This window comes from Eschscholzia californica, unplaced genomic scaffold (genome assembly GCF_041429995.1).
Source record: "Eschscholzia californica isolate CP2 unplaced genomic scaffold, dmEscCali1.0.p SCAF_2, whole genome shotgun sequence".
In the NCBI taxonomy this organism is placed as follows: domain Eukaryota; kingdom Viridiplantae; phylum Streptophyta; class Magnoliopsida; order Ranunculales; family Papaveraceae; genus Eschscholzia; species Eschscholzia californica.
In genome coordinates this window covers 28,532,786-28,559,217 of record NW_028238309.1, presented here as the reverse complement: position 1 = coordinate 28,559,217, position 26,432 = coordinate 28,532,786, and the positions used below count along the sequence as shown (strand labels likewise).

Sequence of the window (26,432 nt, the reverse complement as noted above, 5' to 3'; positions counted from 1 at the left end):
TCTCTTCCCATTTCTCTCTCTACTGCTTGCATTCTGTTATTGTAGAGAGAGAATAAAAGGAATAGAGAAAAGAAAACTTCCAAAATATGGGCATCAATCAGCTGTGCTTGCTGGAAATTAGATGTCACGTGAATGAGTACTTGTGGTGCATCGCGGAATAGGGAGAATAAGATGAGACCGGCATCCGTCCTTCGGATTCGCAAACTAACGGTTCTAGCCACTCGGGTGTACGGAGTAAGTGTTGCACGTTACGTAATATCAAAGCCATAATCCGTAGGCTACTGTGCAATGCGGCTATTCGAATATAGTATGGCTCTCGGCTAAAAACGTGCCACGCAGTCCCGAAGTTATCCCTTTGGTCAACAATTTGACCCATAATTTGACTTGCTCTATCTTTCTCATCCGGATCCCGATTTGACATCTGTTTTCTCTAACGAGTTAGTCTAGAACCTAATTTTCAACGGACCACCAATGTTGACCAAAATTTCCATAATCACAAATGACCAAAATACCCTTTTGTGTGTCTTTCTCTCGTTTTTATATGTTTTTCGCACTGAACTTCATAAAAGACACCTGGAAAAGAGAAATACACAATTCATCAGAGTAACTGTTCGAAATAGACTAACTAACCCAAATTAAGAGATTCAAATGAGGCATTTTCATGGCTCATCACCTATCCGCAACCTCTCCGATTTATGCTTAATCTGTACTGCTGTAATATTTCGGCTATAACTCTCTGTATATAACTCCGACTGCTCTGAAACTTTCAGGGTCGACTGGGAATCGTATTCTGGACAACTTTGTCGAAAATAGCCTTAGGCTAATTCGGCTCAGAAGGTGCTCAAATATGCATGTTTCTATTACGAAGTAAAACTGCAGTTTTTCAAGTCCGAAATCTAGTAGGGTTTCTACAAAAAGATAATGCTTCCCCTTAGTTTCTTTATCTTAATGAACTCCTCCAATTATGATGCTAGACATCATTGGAGCAGTCAACTTGAAATAGTATAAGCAGAGGAAGAAACTGAAAGGAGATTCTAATTTGTTTTAGAGAATGAGAATATGTGTGTTTTAGAGAATGGAGAAGGGGTTTATATAGGCCAGGGGAGTCGGTTTAGGCGCCTAAGGTTTTACCCCTAGGTGTGCCGCCTCCCCCATGTGGGCATCATTGGTGTAGAGCTTTAAGATTAGGATCCAAAGCCTATTATTGAACCGGCCAAGTGGGTCCATCAACCCATAGGACTTATCTACGTTTACCATAGGATATCGTCCGGACTCCCGTTTCAATAGAGAAAGCTAAAACACTTCGCTCCATCGGACATTAAGTACATTGCATGTTGCGCATCCGTGAATGTCTCCCCAGAAATGGTCTGTCACCACGGAGGATCATTTACATCTTGTTAGTCCATTAGTAACCAGTATATAACTACTTAGATCTTATCTCATGAAGAGACACATGCGTTTTCACACCCCGAGGTTGATCACTTAAGTTAATGCTGCCTAAGGGGACACTCCCATAGTCCATACTAGACTATAATAGCTCTGTCACTATTCACTTAGTGACAGTGTACTCATATCTGGAATCAATGTAATGAACCATACGTCTATGTGACCATTTACGACGTATTTCTTTATGGTGATCCTGTTCGACCCACCTAAGTGTGCCAACACCACATACCAGAGACTCCCACTCCGATGGCTGAGATAAGGCACTCCTTTAGTATCGGAGTATGTGATGCTACAGTTTCCATATCGACGATTCCCAAAGTCGATAAAACTGCGAACTGATTTATATCGATGTCCTATCAAGAAGTATTCCATCTCACACCTATCAATCCTAGATACCGATGAATACTATGGACTTCGATAATGGATACATATAACCTGCAAACAATATGTGAAACATACAAATGCAAATACTAAATGCTCATAAGTCTCATGATTATGTATAAGTTGATATTAAATTTCGAAATTCTAAATATCTTATCACAAATTTGCTCTAAATTCCAACATAATTTTCTATTTAAAACATAAGCAATCTTCAAGATTTTTTTCTTTAAAACATTAGAAATCTGAAAGATCTTACAACCTCATATTTCCAAAAAAAAAAAAATTTGCAATATACACAAGAGCCTCAATCTCTTTCTCTCCCTCTCTACTAAACCATCTCTCTGAATCCAATACTTTTCAAAGTACAACAAAATTCTCAGAGAGATGGAATTCCTAGTTAATTCTCGATCTATTCTTGTATTGTTCTTCATTTTAGTCCAAGGAATAGATGCTACTCATAATTTAAGCAATTTATATTCCACCAACAAGAATTGTGATTTCTTCGTAGGTTCTTGGGTATATGACGATTCATATCCGCTTTACGATTCATCAAAATGCCCACATATTAGACGGGAATTTAACTGTATACATAACGGTCGAAATGATAAACAATATCTAAAATATAGATGGAAGCCTCAAGGTTGTGAATTAGTCAGGTAACTTGTTTTCCTTTGCATTTTCAGTAATTTCAATTGCAATTAGATCAATAAAATTACACTTTTGTCAATTTTAATCAGTAGTGACAACAAAAGATTTGGTTGTTTCTTTTATTTATCGACACAAAAGATTTTAATTTTAATAATCTGAACTTCATCGATTTTTCTAAAATTCCCTTGTTGTTTCTCTTATTTTCGTGTTTTTTTATTAATTGGCTAATATGTTAGCTCTTTTGGTTCAAAAGATCTAATTGTATAATTTATAGGCATACTTTTATTTATTTTGTGGTCTGCGTTTAAATTGCTCAATATTTTTATGTATCGTATTGAGAAAATGCATTTTTGTACAACTAACGTTTTGTTTAGTTTTTTCAAAATTCTTTTGAGTTAAACCAAAATATTTATTCATATGTAGAAATTCAATCCAGAACATTACATGATTTTGAGATTTTTGACTCCTTTGAATACAACATGAGATTTACAAAAGTAAATTACAACACAGATTTAAAACTTTGAAAAGCAAGTTATAACATGAAGTGAAAGGAGTACAACATTACCATAACTAAATAAAAGACTTTAAAGGTCACAAAAAGAAAAGAACCTACAGATCACGAATGAAAAGATCCTAAAAAAGTTTTTTCAAATAATTAAATACTCATTTAATCTTTTATTTGACTATTGAATGCATGTTTTTATTTTAGGCAAATAAATCCACTAAAAACAAACAAGGTTTCAATGTTCATACCTCACTTCACAACAAAACTTACAAACAAAGGGACTAGATTATAACTATTTAACCGCATGTTCATACCTCACTTGACTATTGAATGCATGTTAAAGTCACATATTTATTAAGGGTCTTTGGTATAGGAATAACAATGTTTAGTATACACAATGCATTAGATAAGGAGTAAACTCAATTACCAATTAGTGATGAAGTTGTAAGCTCAAAAAACCCTTTTTTTCTCCAAAATATCTAAAAATTGATTAGACTAAAAAAATCAACCCCTACCCCCTACCCTAAAACTTTACACGGTAAAAAAGGGATGGAGGCCCTAAACCCTAATTGATTAACACAAAACTCAGCTCCAAGGAAGAATACATAAGCGACATATACATGAAAGCAGTTTCGACTTGGCATAAACAAATTTCATTAATGAGAATAGTGAAAATTTTCAACAGGAGCCACCGAAAAATAAAAAATTTTCATCCACATCAGATATGACTGAAATTTCATCTGTTTCGGTCAAATTTGTTGCATTTTTCATTGTATATCGAAAATCCTTTACGGCGGGGAACAAATACGACCGAAAATCCAAAAAATGTTGTTCAACCCTACAGAAAGACCAAAAGAGAATTTTTTTACTTCATAATTTATTATCTTCATTATATAATTTTGTGTTCATGTCGATGTCTTCTTTTAAGTCGATGTCCCCGTTTAAGTCGATGCATTCGTTTAAGTCGATGCACTCGTTTAAGTCGAATGACTCTTCTTTATAGATGTGTGTTGCCTCCTGCCTCGTTCATGAAATCTTGAGGAATCACTAAAAGCTTGTATCCAAGACAATAATGACAATAAACTTATGTAATTTTTAGGTTTTGTTATGTTAATGGTGATGTAGTAGTGATCAATATTACGGTTGCGTTGTTTACCAAACTACATGAATGAATAAAATATTAAATCTATCGTTGTTTTTTATTCAAGTACTTATATTTTAGAGTTATTTACTAGATAATCTTAATAACGCACTCCTTAAACTAATTTAGTAAAGCAATAGCAAGTATAATGCACCGCCTATACCAGATAGTGCTCTTCCTATACCAAAGGCCTTTATTAAGATGTGAGAATATTCTCAATCCATGAACACACGTGGGGCATATTTTTGTAGGTACCACTTTTACCATCATTTAAAGCCATTAACATTTTTACTTACCCGGGACACTCAATTTTGTTTATAGAAAATGATTGTTCAGGTAAAGATATTAGACATAATTAACAAAAAAAATTAATTAATTTTAAAATACCGACGAATGTCATGTTTATTGTGTGTAATTGCGACTTATGTGTGAAATAAAAAATATAGTCGGTGTTTAGGGAAACAAAAAAGTGTTCCAGGAGAACAAACTTTGATAGTCCCCCCCCCCCCCCCACCCCACAAACACACCTTTCTTTTAGTATCATCCGCATAGAGTCGCCTGTAAGAGATTCTCGTTGGAGTTCATTCTCTTCTCATCTTCATCTTTCTCTTACTTTTCTCTTTCTGTGGCCTTCCATCCACGGGTCATACAAGAAGAAGGTCAGATCCTATAGTTTTTGTGTTTATGCACGCTTCAGAAACTCTATCAAAAGGTCTAAAGTGATCATAAAGGAAAAGCAAAACGCATAAATGACTGAATTATATATGTAAACATAGGTAGTTCAACAAGAACTACAAATAGACATACCCCAGGAACATAACGACCTCTAGAATGGCTTCCCTCGACGACAATAAAACATGAAGGTACGACATGAATATTTGGTTTGCTGGGGTATGGTTTTGATGATGTTTGGCTTTCGCTTTATTCCTTTCTTTCTCGTCCAATGTTGGTATATACATTAGGATGACATATTTTAGCATAGAAAAAAACGACGTTGTATTTATGACTCAATTTTCCTATAGTTTCCACATACTAGGCACTGTCGGGGCCTAAGTTTGAATTTTATTCTTTATTTCCACCCAAAAGTTTGTAACCCAGAAAATTTCTTCGTTTTCCCAAAGCGGCTGCAACATATAATTATCAATCAGATCATTTTCTATCTTGTTGCTCCAAAACTATCCTTCCACATATTAAACTAAAATAAGCTTATTCCCTCTCTTATTTCTTCAAATAAAATCTGCCTATTTAATCCCTCTATTCTTCCAATCACTATCTCCTTCATTCACTCTCTCCTCTATTCACTTAGTCCTTCATTCTCTCTCTTTCTTCAACGACGATGATTTAAGATCCTTGTCATTGCAAATTTGCAATACCAGAATCTGGTCTAAAAACATCAACCTCAAAAAGTCGATCTAGAATTTTAGGGGGTATGAAGAATTATAAGAGATAAAAGAAAAGATATTTGCATAATAGGGTTGAATAGTCGAACCCCTAGATTACATATTTCAAATTGTACCGAGATACGAAGAACACTTACATGACATTTGATTATTTGATGTTTAAAAGCACTTACAATTTGATTTAACTAGAGAATGTTCTGTTTTAGAAACGAAGAGGAAGACGAAGCTTCACCATTATATACGAAAACGAAGCTTCACTGATATTCTTCAACTCTCTCTAACTTATTTATTGCATTAGAGTTTATAGATCTGATTCGATTTTTGTTATGGATTAAAATAATTAGGTTTTAGAGGTTTTAACTTCGCTTTGTTTTCATTGTTCACTAACATCAGGTCGTTAAGAAGAAGAAAGCTTTGTCAAATTTGAAGAAGAGGCTTCCTCAAATTTGAAGAAGAATAAACTTTCAAATCGTTTTTTTTTTGCTTTAGATTTGTAAACTGAGTTTCCGAGACCTCCAAAATGAGTTTGCAAAATCTATAAGCTCATTCTGCATTCCGCAAACCGAGTTCGCGAGATTTGCAAGTCGAGTTTGTGAGATCTGCAGATCGAGTTGCAAGATTAGCTGGTCAAGTTTGCATTTTGCATATCAAGTTGGAAATATTTGCAAATGGAGTTTTCTATCTGCAAACCATGTTTGCAAATTGAGTTTGCATTCTCCATACCGTGTTCGTAAGATTTACAAACTGAGTTTGCATTCTGCAAACCATGTCTGGGAGATTCGCAAACCCAGATTGAAAAAAAAAATGACAAATTTTGCGAAAAATGTATTGAAAATAGATTTTGTTAGAAAGACAATGACATATATTTTCTAAACGTATAAGTTTTATCAAAACTGAACATTATATATTTAAAGTTTGATTCGAAAATTAAGGAATTAGTTTCACAAATTTGTAGTTTGGTCTCTATAAATATTTTGACCTGTAGCAAAAAACCCTCCATTTTCTCTTTATGTTTTATTGAGGATTATTGGTATTTTTTTCAGGTGTGTACTTTCATAATTTATGCATGTGTGATATTTGTTTTGTTTGTAAATTTGTATGAAGTTTGCAGCTGAGTTCTTTTAGTAAGATACCCACACATCTCTGCTTCACATTAGATTAGACCTACTTTCTAGTAAGTTCCTCCACCACGTTGTGCTATGGCGGACATTTGATTAACTTATCCAATATTTGATTAACTTAATCATTTGATTTCATTTCTTTAGAATGAATTAGTAAAACAATTTAAAGTTATTATTTGGTTTTTGTACAGATTCAACGGTCAGGATTTCTTGGAGAAATTGAAAGGGAAAAGCATCATGTTTGTGGGGGACTCACTTAGCTTGAATCAGTATGAATCTTTCGTTTGTTTACTTCATTCTGCAGTACCAGATTCTAAATACACCGTGCAAAGTCAAGACTCCGTCACCACATTTAACCTTACGGTAAGTTTTCTTTCTTTTTCTCCGTTGTGTGATGATTTAACCCATTCTGGAATATTATGCTTTTGGCATCTAATAATGAATAAAAAATCTAATCGAGAATTCTACATCTCAACAAAGCTAGTTCAGAGGTAGAATGCTGGTTATCTTAATAGCTAGAGTTCTCAATGTAACAATACTTATTGGTGTTTCTATTTGAATTGGAGTCGATTTCGGATCGGTTCAGACCTCCTAACTCAAAAACAAGATGTTTCATTCCCTTCGTCTCGTCGATCTTAAAGTTTAGATTTAAGAAACGCTCAAATCGAGTTCTGAATGAATGAGACACTATCGTTCAAGTTTTTTGGTTAAAATATGGACTAAAAGGTAAGATTGGAATGTTAGATTAAGGATCATTTTGCAAAGAGAGAACGTCTAGACCTGACGACTCAGATTACACCCAAACGGAATAATCCTAATGCATAATAGGTGGTCAAAGTGAGTGTAAAACTCCCTATTGTCTAAGCTTCGAGATACTTTCACATATGAGCCATATCCGAGGGGTTACATTCTCTCCTCCCGTTTCTTGAATATCCAAAGGTGTAAATCGCAGTCGACTTTTCCTGATGGATCCAAAAGGGTTACACAGAAAGTGGATGGGCGTCAAGTAATAAACCTGTTAAGACCGAGATAGATCCACAAAGACAAGTTGATATGAATTAAATAGGATCCAAATCACCTCCACATTTAATTCATATTTTCAAGAGCATGAAACATTGTTATATGTTCATTTTATAGAGCCTGAGAAGAAAGTTTCATAAGAAAAAAGTCCAGTCTATTCGCACATCAAGACAAAAATTGGTCTACTTTTGAGTTCGACTGCTCTATGATTTGAAATACTGGCAAATCGAACCGTTAATCGTGGTATCTTGGGAGAATAATGTTCGTAACTATGTGGCAATATACATGGTGTCAATTGTCTTTAGGAATGAGCTATACCTCGTCTTAATTAAAACATTTTCTTCTAATCCTCTGATTTTTCTTTCTCATTTATCGGATTTCCAAATAAAAGAAATTCTTATTTTTTTAATCAAAATTTGTATTCATTTTAAAATAAAAATAAAAACTAAAGGAATATAATTCCCCTTTGTAATCTTAAAACGATAAGGAGATTCGACCACAAATCATCTATTCTACATAACGAATACTATTTGGGCTGAAATATGAAAGATATTGAATTATTCTCTTCCTTAGTCTTTCTCTTTAAAAAGAAAGTATTTTCAATTAATTTACAAGTGAAATCAAATTAACAAGCAGTTTCACCAGTGACTCTGTCAAGAGACTGTTCGAGTTAATTCGTTGAACCGGTATAGCGAAATCACCAAACTTATGACAATTGAATTACTTAGGTATGCTAAATTATTTTCTTTGTTAGATAAGGAAAAAGATGGTAAATACTAGTGAAGTCGCATGGAAAAACGTTTGTCCTACCCATACCGAAAAACTGGAAAAGTTTAAGGGAGTCGATTTCAAACAATGGGCAAAAAAGTGTGATGAGCGTTAGCAAAATATCTTACGAAAGACCAACCAATAATTTAGAGTAAATCATTTAAGGTACTCATATATAATTGGGAGTCTAATATACTTGATGAATTATACATGTCCAGAGATATAGCATATTTAGTAAGCAAACTGAGTAGGTTTACAAGCAATCCGGTCAAGGAGGACAAGACTGCTATATTAAGGGGACTCAAGTGTTTGAGATAGACTAAAGAGTATGGGCTATTATATACCAAATTTCCCAAAGCATTCGAAGGATATGGAGATGTCAACTGGATCATAAATATTGGTGATCAACCAGTGGATACGTAGTCACCCTGAGTGGGGCTACCATATCGTGGGAGTCCTGAAAGAAAAGTTGATAGCTATATCATTAATAGATTCTGAATTAACGTGGTAGAGTGGTGGCATCACTTCCTGCAAGAGTCCAATAAGCGCTAAGTTAGTGCCTGCAATAAATGTACACATTGTTATGAAGGCAACTATTATCACGGAAAATTGTAAACTGTATAACGGTAAGTTATGACACATTCTTCAAGGACATAATGTAATAAAGTAAAATCTCTCAGTAGAAGTCATGACAATAGATTATGTCAAATCTAAGGATAACCTACAGATCCATTTACAAAAAAGTTACCTAGAGAGTTAGTAATTGTTTCATCAAGGGGCGTGAGAATTCCTCCTAAGTAAACGAGTGAAGTCATAAAGGAGAATCCAAGATGTAGTGTCAATGGGAAAATGAAGATTATATATGGACTCGGTTGTAAACTCGAAGAAATTTATCTCTTTCCTGTTACCAGAATGACTCGATGTTGCCTACAAGGACGAGGTTAAGCTCAATTCTTTTAATAAATCCTTAATCTAAGAAAATTACCTCTGACATAAGGTATGGCAGGATACCTTTATTAGAATAAGCTATGTGTGTGTGCCAAGTGCTAGTTTTATGAGAAGGTCGCAATGACAAACTTCTCTAGATCACACATGAAAACCACGTTTTACAAGGTCCAAATGAACACAAATGAAAATTTTTAGAATTAAAGGAACCAGATGCATGATAGTTACTCGTTGGTTTACAACTTACCACACCTAAATGAAATAATCCCAATGGTTCTGTGATATCTACTCCTTGATTAAAGATCATTTTGCAATGAGAGAACGTCCAAATCTGACGACTCATATCACACCTAAATGTTATAATTATAACAGTTGTTCAATTTAATGGGCAGTCAATGTGGTGTAAAACTTCCTTGTTTTTAAGCTTCACCATAGTTTCGGGCATGAGCCAGATTAGAGGGCTCACATTTTCTCTACCATTCCTAGAAGATCCAAGGGTTTAGATCTTAACTGATGCTTCTTCTCAAGAACCGTTGCCTTTGTGCACTAATGTTCCCAAAAACGGTACACCCGCAATATTATACGTGGGTCAAATAATAAAATTCAGTATAACCGGGGTCGATCCACAAAGACTACTCAAACTTGATCTGAAACATAGAATTAGTAAGATTTTTTCAAAAGTGGTTTTAGTGGTGAAACGAAAAAATAAAATACGAAAAGAAAATAAACAAAAATGATAAAATAAACTCAATGGGGGAGAAAGCCTAGGGTCTCGAATTCATAGATCCATGGAACAATTCTAAAGATGATCTAATTTGATCAGTCAACCCCTTCCTTTATTTACTCGGGCTTTAAAACATGAATTATCAAAAGCCCGGAAGGTATCTTCGTTAAAACGACAAAACTAAAGGCGTATGCATCGATCCCCTATATACTAATTGACCAACTATTATGCATCAACTAAGAAGTATAATCCATCAAAGCATTTAGTCTAAGCATGCAATATCATCTAAAGAAGCATGCACAATGAAGAACGAATCACTAATTGAGAATAAGTGCAATTAAGACAAAAACAAGCAAAGGACGGATGGACTCCAATTTAATCACATCAAGAAAGTAATAACATCATAGACTACATCAAAAACCCTAGATAAGAAAACTAGCTGCTCATGATCATCATATCATAAGCATCATAAGAATTATAAGTAAGGAGCTTATTGCAAAATCAGAGCTAAATGTGAAGGAGATTACCAAATAAAGATGCTCCTAGTTGTTTCTTAGTGATGATGATGATGAGTATAGCAAGATGGTGGTGATGGAGTGCGATGAATTTTTTTTATCCAGTCCCTCTCACAAAGACAAAGAAAACTCAACGCATTAGCATTCTCTTTAATCTTTCTCTCACAAAAAGACTAATAGGTCCTAACTCTCTCTCCTTCTCTATAACTTTCTTCTCATCAGAAGTGTTCTCTGTTTTTATAATCTATCTATGAGAAGAAGAAAAAGAAAGAATAAGAAAAATAACCCATAAGATATCCTCTCTCGCTCTCTCTACAACAATTTCTCTATGAATCTGTTATCTTCTTCACCTCTCACTATTTTCTACTTCTATCTTTTTCTCTACAAAGTTGGTTCTATCCAAACTCTTACAGAGAAGATGAAAAACAAAAAAAAGAATCAAACTCAATTGCTCTGCTCTCTCTGTTTATAATGCTCATTGAAGACTTCTCCCTCTCTCTTTTATTCTCCTTTTTTCTTTGAAATTTTCTCTATGAAAGTTCAGAGAAGAAGAACATAGAGGATGATCAAGAACCCAAAAACTAATGAAGACCCCTCAATCGAGATCTTGTTTGAGCTAAAGATAAGATGACATCCCCTTTTTATCTCTCTAAAGTGTTCTTATATTGATAAGAATGGTGGCCAATACGTGGACAACCGTTTTTCTTATATGGACAACTATCTTATGTGGACAACTAGAAAAATTAAAAATTTTATGTGGACACCAGTTTTTAAGGGGACAATTCTCTATTATTTTCATCCAAGTCCTCTTAGAATTAGATGTATTATTTTAACTCCTCCCTCTATTTTCTATAAACCCTAAAGTTTGGTCTTCTTCTTCTACAACTTCATCTTCATCACCAACACCCAAATTTGTAGAGAGAGGAAATTGTAGGAAGATTGTTGATCATGACAAAATCAAATAGATCTTTCTCAAGTAAGTCTGACGATGATGTGTCTGAGTGACAGATTCTCGACCATTGGTAGAAAACAACTCAAGTATTCCAATGAATGATCAACAAACATATTAACAGAACAACAGGGAAAATGGGTCTAGCCGCCAACATAAATACGTTTTTATTTGAATGGGGTAGAGAGAGAAAGGTTTAGCAGGCAAGATTGATAGGAGGAACATACTTATTAGGAACCTCAAAGAGATTACCAGCTTCTCCAATTCCAAAACCCCTTCTCCAAGAATCAATTGATTTTGTTAATGAAAAACTAAAACTACTAAAAATCTAGAAGTAGTAAAGAATGTGAATAGAAATCATGGGTCATTTTAAATTCACTACATTCATCAAATTCATCTTGACATCAACTCTTTCAATCTCTTTTTATACTTTTCTGAGGTGGTTTGATCTTCACTAGAAATAGGTCTGAGTGAAACTAAAAGTTGTACTATCTTTGCCTTGCTTTCATCTTTCTCTCTCTAGATTTCTCTCTCCATGTGTTACTTCAAACAACTCAGACTCCAAGCATCAAATAACCACAAACAAATTACTAGCTATGAATCTCACAAACCATAAAAACCCAGACGGATGTATTGTTGTATCGCACAACTACATCAAGAAATTTTTTTTGTCGGTGACAAAGAAGAAGAATGATATTTAGGTTTTTATTTTCCAATTCGAGTATAGTCCTCCGATTGATTATTGTTTTAGTATTTAAAGCCTTATGGAGTTGTCCCCTTATTAAATCAAAGTCAACTAAGTCAAGCATAGTTGACTCACACCGGACCCGAAAATAGTTGTCCATATAAAAAAAACGGTTGTCCACGTATTGGCCACCATAAGAATAGAAGAGAGAAGATATTAGTAGCCGAGAGCCCCTTTGGGCACCCTGAATTTCCATCTCTGTAAAATTTCTTTCTATCTATAAGGATATCTCAAATTTCTCTTCAATCTCTTTCTGAAAGCAGCTCTCCCGCTCTCTCTTTATTTCAATCTAGAAATGTCAATCTTGCTCCATCAATCTCCAAATATACTGACTCAATCATCTTTTTGTGAATCCTTCCATCTATCTAACTTTCTAGCTATTACATGTTATCTGAAAATCTCTCTTTCAAAAATCTCTTTCCTTCTTTGTCTCATTTCTCTTGCAAAATAAACTCTCAATCTTTATCTTTCACGCTCTCTCCCTCTCCACCTCCTGTTTTGATTTTGAAACATTCCATCCTTTGGAATTAATTTGAATAGAGAAAATTGAATTTGAGAAATACAGATTTGGCTGGTGCGCGAGTAGTAAAGGAGACCTTGTTATGTACTTCTCGAGAGGACAAACGTTGTGCGACACTCCTCGTCAGATTAAGCCACTTGTATGGGAGTTAAACCGACCGTGGGATTTTTCAGTGCAAGTACAGGAATATCGAATTATCTTGCGTCGCGTTGCACAGTTTGAGCGTTAGGACTGATCCCCAATACTGCCCGCGCGTGCCCACTAGTGTACCAAAAATGTTCAACCTCGCCGTCAGATTGCGTGGAACGTGTTATCTAGCTGATTTGCTAATCTATCTTTGACTCAGAACTTTGACTTGGACTAACTTTCTCATTCGGACTCCGATTCGACTTCTGTTTTGGCTAGGGTTTCGTCTTGAACTATAGCTTTCATTTGAATATCAATGTTGGCCAAAATTACTTGACTAACATTATCTCCAAATGACCAAAATGCCTCTCGTGTGTGTCTTTTAGATTAACGCTTCGAAATAGATTAACTCATTTAGATTAAACGACTGAGATGGGACATTTTCATGTCTCATCATACACTGAACAATCATCAGATGTGTCCCTACTTCAACAAACATGTCCCAAAAACATGTTTAAACTCAATTTTATAAATATGGCAATCAACTCCAAATTTGATTCCGTTTTCCCTATAACATCACACATTGTAAGACTTTCATTTTATAGATTTTGAAAATAATATTCAAGAGTTTTTAGAAGAATTTCATAAGAAGTAGGTCCCGTCTATTTGCGTTAAGACAAAGGTTAGCCTACATTTGAGTTCGATTGTTTTCTGGTTCGAAGTACCACAATATTGAACCTTTAATCGTTACGTTAGGGGAGATATATGCTAATAATTATGTGCTACTATAGAAGACGTCATTTGTCTTAAGGGAAAAGTAATATGACTCCTCGATTAAAACATTTTTTTTAATCCTCAAACTTTTCTTCTTCTTTTCCATTTCTTTGATTTCCAAATCAAAGAATTTGTGATTTTTTATCAATAAGTGTATTGATTTTAAAGTAATAAATCTGGAAAACAGAAAGAATACAATTCCTTTTTTCAATTTTAATTCGATAGTGAGATTCGACTACAAATCAGCTATTATGGATAACAAACACTATTTCTTAGAAATATCAAACACATTGAATTGTTGTCTTCGTTAGTTTGTCTAGATTAATTTGCAAGAAAATATTTCGATTGGTTCACCACTAAAATAAAAGTAAGAACCAGTTCAATCATTGACTCGGTTGAGAGACTGGCTAATTAGTCAACTCGGTGAATTGGTATACCGAAAGTAACAATATCTTTTTATCGACCAGTTCTATTTAATAAAACCCCGACAAATCTACATATTTTTTCCTTGGTCATATATTTTTCTTTCTTTGTAAGGGTGTGTTTGACATCACCTATTTCCATGGAAATATGTATTTCCACAGTTTGATACGAAGAATATTTCCATGGTTTTAATTCCCTGGAGTATCTACTTCCATGACATAGTCAACTTTGAATTCCTTGCTTCCCTTAGGAATTAACTTCTATCGAAAGTCAAAAATCAAAATAAAAATATTTCAACATATTGGGATACTTGAAACCTAATATTTATCTCCATTTATGTTCAAAATGATATTTTTACTCATACAATTTAGCAAAATACACTTTTACTTATATATTGGGCAAATGACATTTTTGTCCTTCTTACCAAATTGACATGTTACTAAGTTATCAAAATGACATTTTGGTTTTATGTAGCGAAAAATTACATTTTTACCCTTTTATAATATCAAGTTGACATTTTACCTTATGTTGTCAAAATGACATTTTTACCCTTTTTTAATACCTAAGTGACAGTCTATCCTTATGTGGTCTGAATGACGTTCTTACCTTTATCTTATAAAAATGGTATTTTACACTAACAATTTTACCCTTTTATATTAGTAGAATTTTTTTTTATCTTGTTTTATTAATAACTTGGCATGCTTACTCTTAAGTTACCAAAGTGACACAAGGTTAAATAGTTTTACAACATAGGGTAAAAATATAATTTTACAACATAAGGTTAAATACGTAATTTGGACACATCAGGGTAAAAATGTAATTTTGACAACATAAGTGTAAAAATGTCATTTGACTACATAAGGGTAAAAATGTCATTTGACTACATAAAAGTAAAAATGTCATTTTGACTACATAAAGAGTAAATAAAAACTCTTAGATGAATATTATATTCATAGAAGTTTGTTGTCAACCAAATAATAGAGTTTGTAATTTCACGAAATAATAAATGACTACCAAAAGAAAGAACTCTTATTTCCACGGAATAAATTCTGTGGGAGACTCTCCATGAAACTCTTTTATTTTCATGGAATTATTTCCCTTACATCAAACACAACCTTAGATGTCTATTTTGTTGAATGAGGTGTCTGTATGTGATAGTCTTGTTTATTACATGCGAGCCTAGGTCTAATACAATGTTAAATTTTAGATACCTAACTCAAAATTAATTGACAATAATTAAAAAGGTCTTAAAATTTATTTACCAAGGTGTGAGATTTTCATTTTTGTGATATGCTAAGACCCCATCACTTACACTCTTTTAGTACTCTACCGTATTTGATCATTCTTGTTTCTAAAAACACAGAGCATTGCTTTTTTTTTAAGAAATATTATTGTATTAGAAACTAATTTAACTTGTTAACTATTTTGTAGGAATATGGGATATCAGTCATGCTCCAACACAATGTGTATCTGGTGGATGTTGTAAGTGAAGCAATGGGTCGAATGTTAAAACTAAATTCTATCGAAAGCGGAAAGATATGGAAAGAATTTGATATGTTGATCTTCAATACTTGGCATTGGTGGGATCGCAGAGGCCCTAAACAACCGTGAGATATCTCTGGACTCTTCTCTTGCAATATCTTAATGATCTGAAATGTACAAACAAGATAAGTATAAATACAACTGGAAGTAAGATAGAGATGGAAAGTTAGTTAATGAGAGGTATACAAAAGTAGGGTTACGAATTTGGTCTGCGGGCTCAGCCACCCATGGGTACCTCGAATCCAGGCTCGGGCTTTCTGGGTACCATATATTTAATGGCAATCGACCGAGCAGGCGGGCTCGTGATTGGACACAATCATGAATGTCTTGCACAAAGCTTGCCATGGTTAGAGGCCAACAATGGGCTTAACGGGAATCGGGTTTGCCATCGCAAGTAAAATCAAGGGTTTTTTCCCCTTAGAGAAAAACTTAGAGAAATTGAAGCTTGAGTACTGATCATAGAGGAAGAAAAAAAACAAACAGGATGATAATGATAACATTAAATTTGAGTTTAAATTTAAGCAGAAAACTTTATATCTAGCTTTATGAATCTCAATTTGAGTTAATATATACCTAGACTTTCAAAATAAGCTTTTATAAAAAGGAGTCTAGGTGAACTAAAAATCGAATCACATACCTACACTTAGAAGAATGTAATATCTAAAATGTGATGGTATGATTGTCGAAAAGCATATGAACAACATAATTATTGAGATTCTAACTTACACGCATCTGAATTGTAGCTCCTCTACTTGAGACACCGGGTAATCACTTAATCTCCCACCTCAAGTTTAGCTCTATAACTTTAATGGTGGTTAGACGAAAAGAACACCTTCTTCTTTAGAGTAGATAAATAGTTGGGATTTATTCTTTCTCTACTTAGTTTTGTAGAGATAGAATTAACTTTGAGAATTCTCGACCCCTAATTCTCTCCTAACGAGGTCCTTATATAGAATCCAAAGTTAGAGTCCAATCCTAATTAGGTTTCCTAAAAGACCAAAATAAAATGAGGTTTAGGATTTTGTATAAATAGAAACTATTTTCCATTTCTCTATTCCCTCTCTTATGGCTGGACAAGACATGCCCTAAGAGGGCAGATCTGGCCGGCTCTATTAGTGTGGCCGGCCAAGGCATGGTTGGCCCACTAATGGGCCTTTAATTGCCTCTTAAGTCCTGGACCCAAATACCCCTTTGTTCGGGCCTTCGTACTATCTTTCCCTTTGAGTTTCTTCAGCCCTTTTGGACATATTTATGGGTCTAACCCATGTTTATATGTCTCATCCCTCTAGTCATATCTTCCAATCAAATTGATACTCTTTGGTGTAACCCGATATAGGATCTGGATGAAGTTAGCCGTAAATCACCCCATGATTTGACGATCGTAGTTGGTTTCTAGCTAAACACTACGATCCCTAAATCGTCCGAACTTGATGATCTTCTTCATCAATTGTCCAATCCGACAAATCGTTCGTGTTGCATCTTTGGTCGAATGAAATCTCCTTCAGATTAATGCCCTGACTACTATACCATTTATAACTTTCGCGTAGAAAAACAACCACATTAAAACAACCAAGTGGATTGCAGAGAGGAATTGTGGGATCTCTCGATGATAATATCTGAGAAATATGTCAATCTCGATTTAAGATGAAAGTTACCACAAGATAACTAGGGACATGCGAATTACTCGACTGAATGATTGATTGATGATTAAATCACAAGGTTGATTAAAAAAATCAGAAAGTGTGAAAGCTTAGATCAAGACTGATTAACCTGCTCAGATACCATGTGATGTTATTGAACCCGAATATATAAGGAAGAACGAAAGTAGTTGAGACTTAGAGAGAGAAGCCGACAGATAAAAAAGGAAAGAAGAGATGAGTTCAAATGGTTCTGTGTTGTATTCCTTATCAAAGTGATTACAAGTATATATAAGATAAATTAGGATAAAAAGGATAAATACAAATACAAGAGAAAATATAGACAAAGATAAATAACAATCTTCATGGTATCAATCGGTGTTTTCTTAATAGTAACCGTGGTGTTTTCTTAATAGTAGCTTTAATGCAAACTGTTGAATTGGATGCTAATGCTATTTAAACCATTCCAGCAACTTCAATGGAATCGTTGAGATTAAGTTTGAAAGTAAGAGGGAAATCCTCACCTCTTCAGTTAACCTTTGGATGAAAGAGGACCAAGGTCATTCAACAAAAAATATTTTTAGTGTTACGTTTGACAACCAAAAGTAGAAGTTCTTTTTCTTCAAAAAAGAAAAATTATCATAAGTACGTTTGGCGAAAATGTTACACATAAGTAAAAAACTCAAAAAGTTAGTTTTGTAATGTAATTTACTTTTCTGTTTTCTTTTTCTCTTAAACATACATGATTTCCATTAAATTTATTTATGATTTTCATTATTACTCTTTTAAAAGAGGTGGAGGTGATATTGATAGTAGTGGTGGTGCCGGAGGTGGTGGTAGTGGTGGAGGTATGATGGTTGTCGTGATGGAGGTATAAGATGGTGGTGATGAATGTATAGGGATGGTAATAAATTGAAGGAGACACAAGAGATATAATTATCAAAGGTGATTTCATTGATAGAATTGGGTACATATTTATAGAGATTACAATAGGGTTTGTAGAGAAATAATAAATAAGGAAATATTACAAAGGGGAAACAATTAAAATTACAATTGCTATATTATGTATTTCTTTCTATCTTGGGGAGATATCTTCTAGATATCTTCCTTTTCTTCAATATACTTCAATACACCCCGCAAGTTGGAGCAGGGGAAGGAATCTGCATCAAGCCCAACTTGGAGAGTAACCGATGAAATGGATCTGAACCAAGTGGTTTCGTAAAGATGTCAGCTATCTGATCGGCAGAGCGAAGGTGAGTCGTCTTAATAAGACCAGATTCAATTTTCTCCCGAACGAAATGGCAATCGATCTCGATATGCTTTGTTCGTTCGTGAAAGACAGGATTGGCGGCAATGTGCATAGCCGCCATATTGTCACAGAAGACCTGAAAGGGTTCTGGAATTGAGACACGAAGGTCTTGAAACAAATATTTCAGCCACTGCAGTTCCGCAGTGAGTGTAGCTAGAGCCCGATATTCTGCCTCAGCCGAGGATCGGGAAACAGTCGGTTGTTTCTTGGACTTCCAAGACAACGGACTTGAACCAAGCATAGTGAAGTAGCAGGTGGTCGAGCGACGGGTGATGGGACAACTAGCCCAATCAGAGTCGGTAAAACCAGAAATAGTTAGAGTGCTGGACGAAGAGAGAAGGAGGCCATGATTCATGGTGCCTTTCAAATAACGAACAACTCGAGTAGCCGCATCCATATGATTGGAGTGAGGATTTTGCATGAATTGACTAAGGTAATTCACAGAAAATGAAATGTCAGGACGAGTCACCGTGACATATAAAAGTCGACCAATAAGACGCCGAAACGAAGTTAGATCGTCTAATGGCGTACCATCAGTAGGTAATAACTTTAAGTGTTGTTCCATAGGAAAAAGACTTGGTTTAGCTCTGAGGAGACCCGAGTCGCGAAGAATGTCCAACGTGTATTTGCGTTGACAAAGGAAAATGCCTTTTGGGGAACGAGATAATTCGATTCCAAGAAAGTATTAAAGTCGTCCAAGGTTTTTAAGAGAAAAACGTTTCTCGAGACGTAATTGAAGAGATGAAATTTTCGAGGCATTATTGCCGGTGATAATGATGTCATCTACGTAAACTAAGACGTAAATGGCAGTCGGACCATCAAAAAAAACAAAATAGTGAATGATCAGAAGATGACTGTTTAAAACCTTCAGCTTGTAAGCCGGTAGAAAATTTGGCAAACCACTGTCGAGAAGCTTGTTTTAATCCGTAAAGGGATTTGTGCAAGCGACATACTTTGTGGTCACCAGTCCTGGAAAACCCAGGTGGAATAGTCATGTAGACTTCTTCATCCAAGTCACCTTGGAGAAAAGCATTATTCACATCCAACTGATGGAGGGGCCAATCTTTAATGGCAGCAACGGAAAGAAGTGCACGAACAGTGACCAATTTGGCGACTGGGGCGAAAGTATCATGATAATCGATGCCTTCTACTTGGGTATAACCCTTGGCAACGAGTCGCGCTTTATGACGTTCAATTGATCCGTCAGAGCGGTATTTGATTTTGTACACCCATTTACAACCAATTGGTTTCTTTCCCGGGGGTAAGGGAGTTAATGACCAAGTTTGATTTTGTTCAAGAGCTTGAATTTCCTTATCCATTGCAGCACGCCATTCTGGAAAAGCCTTGGCGGCGGAATAGGATGTGGGTTCTTCCGTATTGACAACGGAAGTAAGAAATGCTCGATGGGAAGGGGTGAATTTTTCAAAACTGACATAGTCAGTTAAGGGATATTTTGTGGAAGTCGTAGGTGCAGTAGTACAAGAACAAAGATAGTCAGCCAAATGGGCAGGACGTCTCGTTGTACGGACTGGTCGAGAAGAAGGTAAAGGTTCTTCGGGAGAAGTAGCTGAAACCGGGGTGGTGTCAGAATTTGAAGGTGAAGGTTCTTTCGAAGGAGAAGCACCTTGCAGAGGGGAAATACCTTGCGAGGGAATAACAGAGTCAGAAGGAAGCTCGGGAGATTCCTCCGAGGAAGAAGCAGCGGAAGATGAGGAGTCTAACACAATAGGTGGGATGGGGGTCGCGTCAGTGGAAGAGTGTGAATGGTCGTCGACCAAAGACGGGAGAGTATACAAGTCCGGATGAGGCGAGTGGGTATCGTCGATGGGACTGAAGTAATAGGCGTCCGATGAAAGCGGAGTGAAGGAGGTAGGTTCAGAGAATGTCGATTGACGTTCAGCGAAAGGGAACTTATCCTCAAAAAAACGCACGTTCCGGGAATCATAGAGATTGTGTGTCTCTAAATCGTAAATGGTGTATCCTTTCTTCCCAGGCGGATAACCAACAAATATTCCAGGTTTAGCTCGATGATCGAACTTATTTTGGATGTTGGTATTGGTTGCAAAACATAAACAACCGAAAACTCGGAGAGCTAAGTAGTCCGGTGGAGAATCATATAACATTTCATAAGGAGATTTGTATGAAAGTGTTGGAGTCGGCATTCTATTGATTAAATAGGTTGCCGTTTTTAAACATTCCCCCCAAAATTTTAAAAGGAGATGTGCTTGAAAACGCAAAGCGCGAGCAACATCGAGTAAATGACGATGTTTACGTTCGACGACACCATTTTGTTCGGGTGTGGAGACGCAACTGCGTTGATGGAGAATTCCATGAGAATGGAACCAAGTTTGGAGATCATTGGATAAGAACTCGGCTCCATTATCAGAACGAAATGTTTCAATCGGGTTTGAAAATGTATTTTCAGGACTCGAGGATATAGATTTAATCTTCTTATGATATTGTTTAGAAACAAACTGAAAAAAGAAGTTTAAATGTGTTTTAGTCTCAGACTTGGTTTGCATAAGGAATGTCCAAGTAAATCTGGAGAAGTCATCAACAAGTGTGAGGAAATAACATTTGTTGGTTAAAGATGGAACCGGAAAGGGTCCCCAAATATCAGCATGAATAAGTTGAAAAGCAAAAGTACTAAAACTACTACTTTTATTAAAAACCAACTTAGATTGTTTTGCCATAGGGCATACAACGCATTCATGCGACTTATTAAAGGAAATAAACGGGAAACGTTCTGATAAAGTACGTAAACGGCCTAAATTAGGATGTCCAAGTCGACGGTGCCAGACGTCGATTGACTTATTCAAAGCAAGTGCAGTAAAATTCCGACGGAGAATGTAGAGTCCATCAATAGCATCAGCCCGACCAATCTCCTGATGATTTGAGATCGTCTGAAAAAGGCAATGAGTTGAATCAAAATAAATACCAGATTTCAAAGATTTACAAGTCTGATTTACAGACATCAAATTAAATTTGAAATTAGGAATGTAATAAACTTGGTCAATAGAGAGAGAGTCGGAAAAGACGACTCTGCCAATGTATTTGACTAAGTAAGTCGCTCCATCAGGAATTTGAACATAACAAGATGGTGGTGCTAAAGCATAAGAGCTAAAAGCATCTAGAGAGAAGCAAACATGGTTTGAAGCACCACTATCAACAATCCAAACAGAAGGGTGAGATAGGGAAGTACCTGACATCATAGCAGAACTGGAAGGAGTTTGTGCATTGATAACTGCCATAATGCGGTCATAGTCTTCTCTGGTAAGAGTTGGAGCTGGAGAAGAGCTGGAACCCTGAGAAGTGCTACGGGCACCACCTGGACGAGGGGGGGCGACCATGTAGGAGATAACATCGATCAACAGAATGACCGAGACGTTTGCAATGAGTGCATATTACATCTCTGTTACAAGTGTCAGCAATGTGTCCATGAAGGTTGCACTTAGTACAATAAGGACGAACTCGCTTATTTTTTGGGCGAGGTAAATCACTTTCTTTCAACTTGTTAGCAGCCGTGATCTTAGCGTTGAAAGCGTGAAAGTCAAAAGGAGCATTGATCTTATTTTTCTGCTCTTCTTGAATGACCAAATTATATACCTTGGCCAGAGAAGGTAGTGGTTCCATGAGAAGTATGTTATTGCAAGTCGCAGAATAACGTTCATGAAGACCCATGAGAAATTCAATCGTACGCGAGGTAAGATGATATTCAATAGTTGTTTTGCCAACAGGGCAAGCACATGAAGTGGGTGGAATGATAGCATCCAATTCGTCCCAATAAGACTTCAACTGAGAATAATAAGCTGAAATAGTCTGGTGCTCCTGAGTAAGGGCAGAAATCTTTTTCTTCAGTTGATAAATGTAGGTAGCGTTAGACGTAGCAAAACGCTCCTTCAAATTCTTCCAAAGATCAAAAGCAGAAGACGAACGTCTCGTGCTACGTCGGATTTCCTCGCTGACAGAATTGGATATCCAAGCAGCCACCATGGTGTCACAACGGATCCATGCATGAAGTTGCGCAGGATCCGTCGGTTTAGGGAGCGACCCATCGATAAAACCTTGCTTATTTTTAATGATAAGAGCATCGTGCATACTGTGAGCCCATTCAGCATAGTCTGGACCGGTAAGAACGGGATTAACACCAACAGAAGTGGCATTGTCCGAAGGATGCACATAATAAGCCTCACATATTTGTTGAAGAGGAGGAGTAGTGTCTGTCATCGGTGGAGTGTCATCTAAATTTGAGTTCAGATCACTGATGTTGGCAGATTGTCCAGAAGTCATTGTTCTGTAAAGAATAGAAGAAAATAATCTATTTTAAAATCAACGTCACAATAATATATAAGGGACGGTTCAGAATTTGCACAACTAACAGAAGTGTCGGAAAGAAAAAAGAAGTAGGTGCTGTCTCAAATAGTCCAAACAGAAGTGTTAGGAAATAAAAGGGACAGCCCAGAATGTCACAACTTAACAGAAGTGTTGGGAAGTTAAAGGGACAGTATACTATCACAAATAGTCCAAACAGTTATGTACTGTTGGAAAAAAAAAAGCGTCACAAACGTGAGATGTCACAAAAAGAAGTCAAATTTGGGTCGGTCAAAGTCAGAAGTCTGGGTCAAATACGAATGGACCTGGTCAAAGTCAAAGGTCGGTGAAAAAGTCCGGTCAATGGGGCAAGACGGGAGTCAATTAGATTTGACTCCGTCACCTGATTCGGGATGATTGCCGCCGGCTAAATTAGGGTTCCGGTAGGTTGTTTTAACCAGCCGAATTTAGGGTTTCTTTGAAACCAATAGGTAAGTCGTAATCAACCTATGGAAAAAGGTAATCAAAGGGAAAGGAGTTCGAATCGAGTGAGTTCGTCCACCAACAGTGATCAAATGTGGAGGATTTGTAGAGAGAGAAAGTTCTCTGGAACTGTCGCTCTCGGCCAGTAGTAAAATTGAAAGTTCTCGTGATGAATTTCCGACGAGAAGAGGGTCCAGGTGTGTATTCGTGGAGGTCTTGTCGTCTGAAGAGGCGAATCACACTATTCCGGCGGGAAATCCGAAACCCTAAAGGGTAAGTTCGTCGGAGAAGACAACAGGAAGTCGGGAACCGAAAATTTGTTTTTGGTTCCGATTTGGGTCGTGTTGAGTTATGTTCTGGTTTTAAAATTAGGTCTATTCCGGTTTTAAAATTATTATGTTCTGGTATGGGAACAGACCGGATTAGGTCTATTCTAGTATTGGATGAATCCGGATTAGGGCTAATCTTGTTCCAGAACAGAACAGAATGTGTCTTTAACCTGTTCCGGAACAGAACAGAATGTGTCTTTAACCTAAAATTGGTTAAAAATTGTCGCAAAAAATTCGAAAAAAATTCGAAAAAATTGGAAAAAAATAAAAATAAAAATTGTTGATAACTGACCTTTGAAGATGATGTAAAGATTAAAATAATAAGAATCCGTAGAGCTCCTTGAATAAAAGCCGAAGAAACCAATAATTTTTATGAAAAACTCCAGGAAATATTAATTGTGCTCTAATACCATAATAAATTGAAGGAGACACAAGAGATATAATTATCAAAGGTGATTTCATTGATAATTTTGGGTACATATTTATAGAGATTACAATAGGGTTTGTAGAGAAATAATAAATAAGGAAATATTACAAAGGGGAAACAATTAAAATTACAATTGCTATATTATGTATTTCTTTCTATCTTGGGAAGATATCTTCTAGATATCTTCCTTTTCTTCAATTTACTTCAATAGATGGTGTTGGTGGAGGCACGACGGTGGTGGAGGTATGGTGGTGGTGGATGTACGATGGAGGTATGAGATAGTGGTGGTGGATGTATAATGGTGGTGGTGGAGGTATGGTGGTGGAAAGGTACAGTAGTGGTGGAAAGGTACAGTGGTGGTGGAGGTACGGTGGTGGAAAGGTATAGTGGTGGAGGTACGGTGGTGGTGGGGTTGGCGGTTCAGTAGTGGTGGAGGTATGGTACGTGGTGGTTGAGATACAGTAGTGGTGGTGGTGGTTGAGATACAGTGGTGATGGTGATTGAGATACAGTGGTGGTGGAGGTTTGAGGTGTGGTGGTGGTGGAGGTGTATAGTGGTGGTGGAGCGGAAATAAATAAATAAATAAAAAAATTGGTAAAGTGAAATATGAAGTTTAAAAGAAGGTTAAATTTTAACTTAGGTGAAGTAGAAAATTTTCACGTTATCAAACTAACTTTTTCACTTTTCTACTTAAATAAGTAAAAAAGTAACTTATTTTAGTGTTGTCAAAGACACCGTAGTACCTTTTTAGGATGAATATTGAATATAAAAGACTGAAAGAAGAAAGCCTCCCTTCTTGAGCTAGTTTTTGGATAATGGAAGACCAATACCAACAGCCAGAAAGAGTTCTAGATATAGTGTTTTTGGGATCAAAATTGTAATTATTATTTCGAGAACACAATTTTTTGCCCAAAGCTCTGAGATCTTGTTATTCTTGCAGTTGGGACTACATTCAAGATGGAGACAAAACATACAAAGACATGGATCGCTTGGTTGCTTTCAAGAAAGCATTGACAACATGGGGACAATGGGTGGACAACAATATTGATCCTAAAAAGACCAAAGTCTTCTATCAAGGAGTTTCTCCCTCTCATTACTAGTAAGCGAATCTGAAACTATGATTATTATTTTGTTAGATACCACGACTCATTACTTTAAAGATCGGAAGTAACGTGATTAATCGGAACGCTCAACGTCTTAGGCAATGCTTTTCTTTTTTCAAATAAAAATATGTAACCTGACTCGAGATTTTGAATGACTCTTATCATATTTCGGAATGCTCAAAGTCTTAGGCAATGCGTTCCTTTTCTCAAATAAAGATATCTAACCTAACTCGAGATTTCGCATGACTCTTATCATTATTCAGAATATTTGGCTTCATGTAACCCGTAACCCAAATTTCTTTACATGACTCATCTGAACTAATTTTGGGTTAGTTTGAGTCGGACATAAAAAGAAAATCTACTTTAGGAGTTTGTCTAAAGCAATCTGGAATGACAATTGTGTTTATGAGGAAAACAAGTCACAATTAGACGAAACATGGCGGATTAAGACATTAAAAATACGACCTTAGTAGAAACGTTGAGCATCGACTTTAAATATGTGAGATTTTCATAAACTTAGTAAAAACATTGATCAGGATGATGCCACCTACATACGAGTGAACTGAGTAGATATTTCTTTTATGGAAAATTTATTTGGCCTGACAATGAATAGCCTAGATGGTCGGAGAAAGCAAAATATTTGATGTCATGCCAACGTCACGTAAAAGTTTTGCCTTCTGCGTGCAACTTCGGACCATTTGTTGTCTGGTCATTTATTATCGAACCAAGTAGCATGGTTGCTCTTTTTATTTCATTCATCTTTAACCGTTACTATTTTTTAACTAGTGGGGCCGATTGGAATAAGCCGTATATGAGGAGTTGTTTAGGTGAGACCGAACCAATTAAGGGATCTAAATATTTGGGGGGAACTCCAGTTGCAGTCGACACCATGAAAGAAGTGTTGAAAACGATAAAGAAACCAGTGTATTTGCTGGACGTAACGACTCTTTCGCAACTGAGGAAAGACGGGCATCCATCAATGTATGGACTTGGTGGTCCAAAGGCAAGGGATTGCACCCACTGGTGTGTTGCTGGTGTTACTGATACTTGGAACGAAATTCTATACAATTATCTCGTTCTCTCGAAAACATAATATTTATTAGTGGTAAGAATTTTACACAATAAATTATATATTTTGAA

The 26,432-nt window shown here is 36.0% G+C and overlaps 1 protein-coding gene and 1 long non-coding RNA gene across 2 annotated transcripts; one reads left to right on the top strand and one right to left on the bottom strand.

The window, feature by feature from the left end:
• Positions 1 to 2,176: 2,176 nt before the first annotated feature.
• On the top strand, positions 2,177 to 26,432 carry LOC147557262 (protein trichome birefringence-like 41). Its single transcript, XM_086658215.1, has 5 exons — positions 2,177 to 2,483; positions 6,834 to 7,005; positions 15,583 to 15,758; positions 25,130 to 25,288; positions 26,079 to 26,432. Exons 1-5 carry the CDS (start codon positions 2,212 to 2,214, stop codon positions 26,383 to 26,385), a joined length of 1,086 nt encoding a protein of 361 aa, XP_086514341.1. The 5' UTR covers positions 2,177 to 2,211; the 3' UTR covers positions 26,386 to 26,432.
• Positions 8,576 to 11,246, bottom strand: LOC147557263 (uncharacterized). Its single transcript, XR_015233901.1, has 2 exons — positions 10,627 to 11,246; positions 8,576 to 8,958 (listed from the first exon to the last, which is right to left on the bottom strand). It is a non-coding gene; the product is annotated as an uncharacterized LOC147557263 (long non-coding RNA).